A 12383-nucleotide genomic window follows, 5' to 3' on the forward strand; every position below is an offset into this window, starting at 1 on the left:
ATCCAACTCCTTTTGCTCTGACGTGGGATGGGGATAGTCAGAAATTCATGCCTTATAATGTACCGCGTAACATCTTAGATATATTGGATAGTGAAATTAGTGGTGGAGTTACTGAACTGCCAGGAACTCCAAATGTTATTTATTTCGATAGCAATGTTAACAAATATAAGTTGCTAGATTTTCGTAGTTGGCTTACTCCTACGAATCCATACATTGCACTTCTTGGTATACCAATTCATCTTAAAATTAGTCCTCTTAATACAATAATGAAGGCAGATAATACACTAAGAAGGTGGATAAACGAGGGGGAGAATTATTGCTCGTATACAGCTAGCGGAGTTCCAGTTAGATTATTTTGGGACACAACTTTAAAGAAACTGGGTCTTAAAAGTGTCGGTGATGAGGCAGCTGAATTAACTTTACAGACTGTAAATCAACAGATGACTGATAATATGAAAATACTTCAACATGGTACAGTTCTCATTAGATGTGTAAAGTTAGCTACTGGAGATGAATTTGACGATTTGGTTGGATATTATGCTATGAAAACAGATAACAGAACAACTTGTGATATTATCATAAGTATTGATAAAGATCGCAATGAAATGAGTATTGAATGTTTTGTTGGTGGGAATAGAGTAGAGAACGACTTAGGAACTACATTTGTACGTATAGAGATAAAGAGTGAACACTTTATATATCAGTGTTATTCATCTAAAACGACTCATTTTGTTTGAAGTAATGGTCTTCCGACGAAGAATGAATGTGAATAGGAGCTAGAAAATAGCTAATGCAAAGTTAATGAGTGTCTAGCTCCGATGTAAAGAAGAAAACGACTATAGTTGGATATGCATATTTATACATATGGTAAGGGATGGGGTGAAATGAAGAACTGTACGAATTTGATTATTGTTAGCCTTGTCACATTAATGGCAAAAAACCCAATAAAACGAATGACTTGAAAAATAACCGTTTAGAATAATTCGGGATTTTGAAGTAAGCGTGCGCTGCCTACTCATAAAAATCGTGATGTTCTCCAGACAGAAAAGATTTTAAATGTACACAAGCCAAGGCTGTTGTCGGCAACCCGAATAAAACGACGCGACAAAGTAACTAGCTATGGATGGAGGATAAGTTTAAAAGTTATGTTTCTTCATGTATTATGTAAATGTGTGTGTTCGATAATTTTTTTAGAGCGAAAATTGCACAGTGAGAAACATTTTGACATCACCGTTTTTGTTACATGCATACCTTATATGAACTGCTCGATTCAGTGTAGTACATGAAGGTATTACCATCGACACTGGACGCTAGACGGAAGGAAGTCACGCCATACGAGCTGCTGTATCCTTGGGTTTCAATCGCGTAAACTTCATACAGCTTGTTGAAGGACACTTGAAGCCAAGAAGAAGAAGAAGAAGATGCCCTCCAATAATTTCCGTAGTTTAGACGACCATACCATGGATGATTTGAACTGTAGGTATCGTACGCCGTGAACTGTGCATCTTTGATGATATCCCTGTCGGCCACACCGACAGCATTCGCAGAACAATCTGTAAGCAGAATATCGTTAATCAAGCTTTATATGTAGAAGACGGTAACATCTCTAAAACGAAAAATATAGAGCCAAAACAAAACAAAACATAACAAAAAGCAAACAAACATGCAGAGTCATGCTGCTTTTACAAAAGAAATTTTTTTTGACTGGAAACTGAGAAAAGTGAAATTCTTTGGTGGACAATATTCGTGCAAACAACCTGAAAATATATGTCACATTTTGGAACACAAAAACGAACGTTGCCTATCTTCATTCGATCCATTCTCCCTGAAGATATAAAACTAATTCAATGACAGTGTTGTGTAAGTAAGCAAACACGTCACGTGTGAATGGTTCAGAGATATGTCTGAATATCAGAACATGACCGTACTTTTATCACCGCGCTGGACACCTCTTCTGATAGTTTTGGTAATTTAACAAGGTGCACAATGGCGCACATGGGGAGAACACAAACGGTTTAGAGACGCAACGTTAGATCTAGGGAGGGGTGGTTAGGATGCTGAATTGAGATTTATTTGGCGTTTCAAACTTTGAAAAACGTTTTTCCCAATATTGCACAGCATTCATATTAATTTTCTAAATCTGCAGTTCATTATTTGGCGACCTTCATGTAAATATTTTGCCTGCAAAATTAAGTACATTTGCGAAAGAAATTTTAGCAATGTTTGCGCTAAAGATTTCAGGTTTTTTTTCTTTTTTGACCACCCATCCTAGATCTAATGCTCGCAGTTCCAAACAGTCGTTCTGGGAGATAGGGTTGGAAATCAGACGCAATGAGTTTGTTTACCATGCATTTCAACTATCCGTTGCCCGGATCAGAGATATGAGGGCGCTGTTTGAATGTCATTAGACGTCTGTGCAGATTGAAAACTGAGTAACCATTTACCATTTCTTGGTGTATTTTCGTTCAAAATATTTACATGCTTTGTTCCCGGTCTTTTCGGTTGCAACTACGATCCTGAATGTCGTCCGATAGTTCTAGATAGACAGACTTTTCGAGTCGGTATTGATGACCGCGTGCAAAAACGTCATTTCCAGCATCCGTGTTAAACTCAAGGGCCCTCTTCAGTCACCTCACACAATGACATTTGTCATCGTTTTTGTGTATTTTCGATTTGATACAATTTAATTCGAATTCAAGTAATCTCTTACCCGACGTATGTAACAGAATCCCTCTACCGCCGATGTTGGGAACAAATCGAGAAACAAGCTCAGAACATTTACCAAACTAAATGTGTCATCAAATTTTGCGAATACAAAAGCGATGCCACTTTGTTTATCGTATCACATCGATGTAAACCAAACCATGAAGATGAATAATTCCAGTACTATTGCATTTTTTTTCGATATAAAATCGTTTTCAAAAACCAGAAGTACCAGTACACATTTCACCTATGCAAATACCTATTGATAGGCATCCTGACCACCCCAGAATCTAATGGTCCATCCCTGATCAAGTTACAACTCACCGACTTCACAGCGATCGCCCCCGAAGGGCACAGCGCATTTGCAAACTTGGTTGTAAGCTCCATCGTCCTCCACCGTGCAGTTGCCACCGTTGAGACAGTCGTCGTCATCAGAGCACAGAGTCAATCCACGAATATCCATAGTGAACACAGCATCAGCACACCTCCCATGCTCGTTGGATGCGCGGATACCAAAACTGAACGAGGCATCGATGTAGGGAGCTACCCCAGAAATTTTTCCTGTCTTTGCATCCAGCGTGACACCCGCTGGGAAACTCCCAGATATTTTCTTGTAGGTGACTTCCCCACCTTCCGAGTCCTTTCAAGACAAGATTGACCAAACTTGTGTTAAACACCAAACTTAATGTTGGGAGTCATTTGTCGAGGAAAAGAATGTTCATGCCGCAACACAAAAGTATTCATGCTCAGACGCTGAGTACCAAAGTGCCTTACGTATGTTGAACTTTCCGACTAAATTTTGACCGTAACACCAGATCTAAAATAAAGTCGCTTTAATTCAATTATTGTTTGGATTATGTTTCATAAATTAATTCTCAATTTGTGTCCTTCGACTTCCCCCATGAATTCAGCGCACATTTTCCTGGGACTTAATGCTTTAATAAAGGGAGGTCTTTGATTTATTATTGTTTTACTTATTTCTGTTGCCAGGTGGCAGACTTTGACATATCGTAGGTGACAGAAAGGTTATAAAAAACAGTGCCGATTTAGCTTTTGCTGTTCAGCGGCAGGCCAAAGCAGAAGACGCGAATATGTTTCCGATAAAATTGAAGCAATAATAGATTTCGCATTTCTCTTTCCATGCCAATATTAGTCAAATCTTTGATTATCATTCCAGATCTTCGACATTTTATTCCGACATACGTTGCAGCTAACGTCTACTGATGTAACCCGCTACATCTTAAATCGAGTTTTTACATAACAGAAAGCTTATTAAAGCACCTTCTGTTTGCGTTCTCGCCGAGGAAGAGATCTCAATCTCACCGAACCGAATCAGGAATACTTGACCTGCGTACCCGAGTTATTCAAAATGGACGACAAGTTTAAGCCCAATTGGCTCTATCTTTTTGTATTTATTTCGATACGATGGCCTGCAATCAAATGCAACTCATGCTTACCGATGCGTGGCCATAAAACGTTTTACAATGGCGATGAACACGACTTTTAAGGATTTTAACAACTGAGTAATTTTCGATTTGCAACTCAAATATGGCCACCCACACATACCTAAGCGCCTGAATCATCGTCAAGGATTGAAATAAAGACATTTTCAAAGACGATATGGCTTAATTACGAAAATCCAAAACATTGCTCTGAAGATTGGGTGGTATATTTTGGTAAGTAAACTGCAAAAGACACTACTAAAGGGGTTTCGATGAAGAGCAACTGGCCAGCACCGATAAGACTTGATTTATCAATACATGACTCGTTTCCATATTAAAGAGAATTATAATAAGTAATTTTAAAAATATCAATCTTAGATAAAATTGACCCGCATGAAGTGAGAGAGACCATCTTATGTTCGGAGAGGAGGTCTAAAATGTAAAAGTCAGCCGGATAGAGTTTAGAGAAAACAAATCGACACTTCGCACATATCTATCCCGGTAAACGGCAAATCTAAGAATAAAATGCTTTCCATAAAAATGAAAATTCTATAAATATACACTGTTTGTTGATATTTTATGATCATATTATGATCACCCCTCATGAATCCTAGTGGTTTGCCCCAGTGAGATCAGGGCTTTATACTTATCAATCTCGCTATTGTCATTGATTACCTTGGCTTCCACGTAAACTGATATTGGAGATCCTGCCGTGTAGCTTCCTAAGTTCCCATGATCCTTTCCTTCTGCCCAAGTTGGCGGGTCACTAAACTTCATATTCTCAACGATCCGCAACCGAGCCTCTATTTCAGTTAAGTTCTAAAACAAGAAAAATAACATTAATTTTTAAACTGTACAAAAATGACATATATATTTGTTTTGTAAATAATTTTGTTTCGAAGAAGCAAAATATTTTTTTATGATTCTAAATTCTAGGACGCCAAACTCACTCTACTTCTGACCATTTGAGCGACACCATTTTAAAAGAACAGTATTCAAACATTTATTCAATATTTATTCATTACTCATTCATATATTCATTCATTACTCATTCATATATTCATTCATTACTCATTCATATATTCATTCATTACTCATTTATATATTCATTCATTGCTCATTCATATATTCATTCATTACTCATTCATATATTCATTCATTACTCATTCATATAGTCATTCTTAACTCATTGATATATTCATTCATTACTCATTCATATATTCATTCATTACTCATTCATATATTCATTCATTACTCATTCATATATTCATTCATTACTCATTCATATATTCATTCATTACTCATGCATATATTCATTCATTACTCATGCATATATTCATTCATTAATTACGCATATATTCATTCATTACTCATTCATATATTAATTCATTACTCATTCATATATTCATTCTTAACTCATTTATATATTCATTCATTAATCATTCATAAATTCATTCATTACTCATTCATATATTCATTCATTACTCATTCATATATTCATTCATTACTCATTCATATATTCATTCATTACTCATGCATATATTCATTCATTAATCACGCATATATTCATTCATTACTCATTCATATATTCATTCATAACTCATTCATATATTCATTCATTACTCATTCATATATTCATTCATTACTTATTCATATAATTATTCATTACTCATTCATATATTTATTCATTACTCATTCATATATTCATTCATTACTCATTCATATATTCATTCATTACTCATTCATATATTCATTTTTACGACTAAATCGTTCATCAAATACTTCAAACAACGCTCTGAAGAACGGTTACCTTTCAATCGTTTCAAGAACTTCATACTATTTTACCATAGACAACTACAGGGTCGCCTCTCACTACAGCAAGAGAATACCACGTAAGTATAGACATCGCGGTACTCCACATCTGATTTTAATCAGATTGGGGATCCGTGTTCCGCAGGTAAGACGATGACACTGATACGTATAGACCTAACACTGACTGTTACAGTAAAAATCGATCGTAATTGTGACAAAGTTGAGCTATAATTCGCCTCGGGGACTGATATTGGGACTCTCAAACTTTAACAATACATTTGGGTCTGCCACCTGTTCAAGCACATTTTGAATCATGGAGTTACTGAAGTTTTTAACAGTTTATTCTTGTAAAATTCCAAAATTTAATTTTCCTCAGTGGTGTTAACATAGGGATCGCTGCAACTTTGAATTTCAAATGTCCAGAAGGGGTAATTTGTTTCTCTAGTAGAAAATTGTGCACAGTGACACCCCGTTTTTATCCCTAATTTAGAAAGGGGCGCTTTGAAGATTCCTACATGGGAAGTTTAGCAAAAGTTTAAGTCTTCCAATTTTGAGGCACGTAATATCTTAAGAATGCAAACATCATTCAATGGTATCGCTTTTGTGAGTCATTATATTTCGAGAGCAATATAATATATGTGTCAAGAGCTCCACATGCGAATCAAAAGTTTGTTTTATCTCTGTCAGCTACTTACGACGGTTGTCATGAATTGCATAATTTAATAAAAAAAATGGTGGCTTTGTAGTCTGGAAAAGTATCGTAATGTTTTTGTACGTGCATAGCGACTTTTGGTGCCGGATGTTTGCGTGGACTTACACAAAGGCGTGGGTTACATCGTCACACTGAGAACTTATGAATGACACTAGTGACGTCCATTGTTAAGATTGTTTATATTTTTCCTTTTTAGCTCACATTTGGTATAGTACATATACCAAAGAGAGCTTATACGGTAGGTCGGCGGCGTCTGTCTGTCTGTCTGTCTGTCTGTCTGTCTGTCTGTCTGTATGTATGTATGTATGTATGTATGTATGTATGTATGTATGTATGTATGTATGTATGTATGTATGTATGTATGTATGTATGTATGTATGTATGTATGTATGTATGTATGTATGTATGTATGTATGTATGTATGTATGTATGTATGTATGCATGCATGCATGCATGCATGCATGCATGCATGTATGTATGTGTGGATGTATGTCCGTCCACATCAAAAACTCCTAAACCGCAGCACCTACCATCTTATAATTTGGTGTACAGGTGCACCCTAGGGTGGAGATGTGAATTTGTTCAAATGGACATGTCAATGTCAAAAAAATGCAAATGAGGTAAATAAAGGAAAATCCTGCAAATTGCTGAAACTCTGTAACCACAGGCCAGATTTGTTGAAACTTGGTATGCAGGTTCTTTATGGTGACTTTAGTTACATTTGTTCAAATTGTGGTTAAATTTTGATAGTTGCATTTTTGGGGCAATTTTTCCCGTTTTGGGTCAAAAATCTACTTCTCTGAAAGCGCTTGTCCCATTGCATTCAAATTCGGTATGCATGATCCTAGGGTTGGCCCCCTGTCAAATTTTTCAAATTGTGGTGAAATTTTCATATTTGTATTTTTGGAGTAATTTTTCCCATTTTTGGTCAAAAAATCATTTTCTCCCAAAGTATTTGTTGGAGTACTATGAAACTTCATACTTCTGATCCTAGGGTTGTCTTCTGTCAGATGTGTAAAAATTGTGGTGAAATCCTTGTATTGTTTTCTTTTTTGTCATTTATACCCGAGCCATCATCAAAAAGGCAAATCCCAATTAAGGGATGTTAGTTTTCTACTACCCATTACCCAATCAGGTGCCGCCAACTGGTAAATTTCATGAATTTCGCAAAATCATCACAAAACATGTTTTGAAGGCTGATATACCGATTTTTCTTATTTTTGACCTTGACCTAAAATTTGGAGGGGAAAGTGAGAGCTGTTCGTAACTGCCCTCCCACTGGCATACACTGAAAATGTGCCCTCCCGCTGAATTTTGATGCCCACTGCCCTCCGGTATCTACAGTCTGCCCGCTCCCCGCTCCCCACAACAATTCAAGCTCCCCGCTGCCCTCTCCCCACTACTAAAATTCCCCATTGCCAACTATATGCCGACTAGGCAACCCAGATCAACACAAAACCATGCCAGTAGTTAGCAGTATACTTGGAACATTGCTCCCCTCTAAGTTAGGCGCTTAATTTCTCCTCAAGTTCTATCAACCACGCCGCTTTCCCCTCCCTCTACGTATTTTCCGGTGCCCACTGTCAAAAATTTTCTCCCCGCCCGCTGAAAGTAATGAAATTTCTTCCCCGCCCACAGTAAATATCGATATTTTCTCCCCGCCCGCTGATTAGTTTTGAAATTTGCCCGCCCGCTGAAGAACTTCGCACGAACACCTTTTTGCACGAACAGCTTAGTTGGCGGCACCTGACCCAATGAAGCAAATACATTGTAATGAGAGGTTAAGTGCCTTGTTCAAGGAGGGAACACCAAATTCTAGTCTCGAACTCACCATCCGCTGCATTCTCGCGAGCCAGAGCATGATTTCCACTCAGCGGACCTAAGCAATTACGGGTAGCGCCATGCTGTTGCCGTAAAGGGGCTCCTCATTTACGACGACGCATTAAACATTGAGTCGATATCCTGTCCATATATTGGTCTTGGATTCATCATCATCGGACAGCGAGTCAGCTGCCCTGGCTCTACCTGGGTCTCTAACTCGCTGCCGTCAGATCATGAGTCTGCCACAATGCCTCCTCAGTAGGAAGAAGCAATGGACAAAATCATGATTACACTTACCGCATCTTGGAAACTCAACGTGCACTCTTGGTTCACACCAACGCTGCAATCTCCCCTGCAAAGGAAACAGTGTACAGGTCGTAAATAGGTAGCGAAGTAAGTTGTCTGTGTTCCGTTGAACTGTTTCTTTCTGTCTACATGCAGACACATAGAGAAAATATCACCAAGGTGCACCATGTGTAAATATTATGACTGACAAGCCACATGAAACACATCCAATATTTGACAAATATTATGATTCATGACCTGAACTACTCAGAGGAATAGAAAACGTTTGACAGTCAATGGAAAGTACAGTAACTATACCGTTACGTATGCGCCTCGAAAGTGAAAGACTTATGCTCTATTAACTTTGATAAGATTTGCTGTCCAAATACAAGAATCGTGGGTTTTATTGAAGCAAAGTTCCGCACGCAAAATCCTGTTACTCATTGTTGCAATAGATGACATCATTCATAGCGTTCATGCAGGTGCAGTCAACTGGTGAATTTGGGCAATTAAACAAAATCATCACAAAACATGTTTCGAAGGCTGGTATACTAATTTTACATATTTTCGACCTTGACCTTGTTAAAATTTGGAGGAGAAAGTGGGGCTGTTTGTAACTGCCCTCCCACCGGCATATGCGGAAAATTTGCCCCGAATTATGATACCCCACAGCCCTCCAAGTATCTATGGTCTGTCCTCTCCCTTCTCCCCACCACTGAAAGTTCCCCATTGCCCACTAGATATACATATTCCCAAATGAACTATTTATCTATCACCCGGTGTGCGTTCGTCTAGTCTATGGATGTACTATACACCCGTCTTCATTGTAAAGCTACCGAACTAACAAGGTTATACTTATCATTTCAACCTATGGACATTGCTCCCCATTAAGTTAGGCGCTTAATCTACCCTGAAGTTCAATCAACAACGGCATTTCCTTCCCTCTACCTATTTTCCCGTACCCACTGCCAGAAATTCCCCCCCGCCGACTGCCTTTTCACCCTGCCTGATAATTAGTTTTTGTCCACCCTCTGAAGATCTGCGCACGAACGCCTTTTAGCAAGATCAGCTTCGTTTGCTGCACCTGTTCACTGTAGAGAAAGTGCTTCCGGATTATCGGACACGTTCTGTGGTCGTCAACAGTAGACCTGTAATTTCGTTTTGCAAGTTTCTACGGAATTCGTGCTGCCCGGCGGTCACAAAAGCTACCGGTGAAGCCGTCATCCTGTTATCCGTCACACTTGTGCGAAAATATTATCATCATTTTAAACAGAAGTGTGAACAAGGTCCCTCTGTGACAAAGGGACCGTGGTTCAAACCATAGAGACTAACAGAATCTCACACCCCAAGGACCTGGGATCATATTTCTCACACTCGTTAGGGATATCTGATCCCAGGTCCTTGGTGTGTGAGATTCCTTTTTCTCACATGAACACAAAATGCGTTAAATTCATACTGGAAACATTGAATGTTTCACTGTATAGGCGACTATCCTACTTCGTGGCCATCTACAGTATTCTGTGTCAATTACACGCGAACTCTGTGGTGAGTTATGCTGCCGATACTTCAACTTCTGCTACGGACGAGATGTCCAACAGAAAAAATAAATTAGCCATATGTTCCAAGTAGCCTATGTCCACCAGTAATATTTGGAAATTCTGCCCGTTTTTTGTGAGTCTGTCACCATCCTGGGGTCACAAACAACGTACAACGTTATCCAAAATCATGACAATGCTGTCGTCTGCCCCCGTACTCTGACCTGCTTACTTTTTAGTTCCGGTCAGTTTGTTACTCATCGTGCCATTGGATAATATTTTGAGCGTTGAACAAAAGGCTATTTATAATCCTATCAGAGCTCGTGTATTATATACTGCAGAGTGTGGGACGGTTTCTGAGAGTGTGGGATCGATTTTTCCCACACCGTCGATCCCACACTCCCAGTGGCCAGGAATGTGAGAATACTAGACGACGTCACTGAAAAACAGACTTGCGGACAACATACAGATATATCAGAAAACTAGGTACGCGCAACATCGTTACCTCAACAACGTATTCTGGAAACACCAGCGTCAGCTTTATTAAGTACCCCTGAACATTCAATGTCCTCTCGTATCCACTCATTCCTTTTCTTTCTTTATTTTTTTCTAAGCTCTTTTGCAGGAATTTACAAATCAAAACTGCGAGTGTTTGAACAAACTACAGGAACTATTACAGTGGTACTTCGCTGAGATCTGACGGCGAGTTCTTTCTCAAATAGACAATAAATTTCATAAACCGCTTGTACACACATGAAGGTTAAAAATAGCAGAACAGGGAGTGTGAGAGCAGAGCACGGTATTCTAATCCCTAAATTTATCAAAGAAACTAAATGATCTAAAGTGCCACCTGCTTGCGATTTGCTTTGGGTCAAGTCAGTGTATCGGCGTTATTGTTGAAGTTGATGGGTCATTTACCGCCTACCGAACATGATAAGTTATACTTTTTGGCTGGGACGACCATTTTCGTGCTCTCATTGCTTTGAACATACTGTGTCATACGTCGGCGCAAAGTAAATCAACAAACCCGGTCAGATTTATACCCTGTCGGGAAACATTCGATTTCGTCAACAAAAGAAAAACTACTGGTTCATGGCATGCGGCAAAAATGTTGGAAAACACTAGTAAGGGTCCACTCAATGGACTTTGGCGACGAAGACATCAAACTTGTCGATGTGAGAAACATCGTAGTGAACTCACCATGCTGCACTGACGATCGAAGCGGCAACAAACAGCCACAGTATCATCTTCATTTTCAGATCCAAGTCTTCAATAGGTATTGAACCAGTATCACCTCTGAGTCTGATTCAGCCTCTCTTGTATGAACTGGCGTTCTGGTGACTATGTTGGTACGGCAGCCGACTTTTATACCATCCGACAACTTTGGAAGCGCTCATACTTTGAACGATAAGAGGTTGGAGGGTAGGGGTTGAAGTTCAACACATTTAGCCTTCATGTTAGTCGGGGGAGGATTTGGGATTTAAAAATGGCATCCGTATCTCTACATCATTGGTAGAAGTGAATCTTAATCAGCGTTATCGGATGTATAGATATGATAAATTTACCAAATTTGGTAATTCGAATCAACGCCATGCGCAGTTTATCAAAATGGATATAGCATTGCTAATTAAAACAAACATAACTTCCAAATTCGACGAACCGACACAGTATTATTGAGAAAAATACTTTGAAGCAATAATAAGCGCATCGCCATCTGTTGAACTCCCTCGGATGCGGATTATCTTATATCCGTCTGCAGTCTTGTTTGCCTTGGAACCATTCAGAACCGCACCATTTGTTTGTAGACTTACAGTTCCCCATCAGCTGTAAAATTTGATGTCATTTCAACATTTCGCTTTTGTTTTTGAAATACAGTTTCTGATTTCAATCTCAAAATCATGTCAAAGTATTCAACCTACCTATGCAACCGCTACATGTGTACTGTTTGGTGTTAGCTTAAATTTTAGTGCGGACTAGAATTCATTTGGTGAGTGCTAAAAACACATTTAATGTCGCATATTGATCACAATTGAGCTGCGCCGGCAATGCAAACGTGGTGCATTTCCGAATACT

General features: G+C 38.8%; 1 protein-coding gene across 1 annotated transcript; it reads right to left on the bottom strand.

Annotated features, from left to right (window-relative positions):
- Positions 1 to 1224: 1224 nt before the first annotated feature.
- Positions 1225 to 11663, bottom strand: LOC139143453 (uncharacterized). Its single transcript, XM_070713783.1, has 5 exons — positions 11511 to 11663; positions 8788 to 8842; positions 4821 to 4964; positions 3028 to 3343; positions 1225 to 1553 (listed from the first exon to the last, which is right to left on the bottom strand). Exons 1-5 carry the CDS (start codon positions 11561 to 11563, stop codon positions 1240 to 1242), a joined length of 882 nt encoding a protein of 293 aa, XP_070569884.1. The 5' UTR covers positions 11564 to 11663; the 3' UTR covers positions 1225 to 1239.
- Positions 11664 to 12383: the final 720 nt, after the last annotated feature.

This window comes from Ptychodera flava, chromosome 11, assembly GCF_041260155.1.
Source record: "Ptychodera flava strain L36383 chromosome 11, AS_Pfla_20210202, whole genome shotgun sequence".
NCBI classification, from domain to species: domain Eukaryota; kingdom Metazoa; phylum Hemichordata; class Enteropneusta; family Ptychoderidae; genus Ptychodera; species Ptychodera flava.

Coding starts and splice junctions, on each gene's coding strand:
- LOC139143453 (XM_070713783.1), bottom strand. CDS start 11,563: ATGAAGATGATACTGTGGCTGTTTGTTGCCGCTTCGATCGTCAGTGCA. Junction 4,965..8,787: donor CGTTGAGTTTCCAAGATGCG/GTAAGTGTAATC, acceptor TTCTTGTTTTAG/AACTTAACTGAAATAGAGGC. Junction 3,344..4,820: donor CAGTTTACGTGGAAGCCAAG/GTAATCAATGAC, acceptor TTGTCTTGAAAG/GACTCGGAAGGTGGGGAAGT.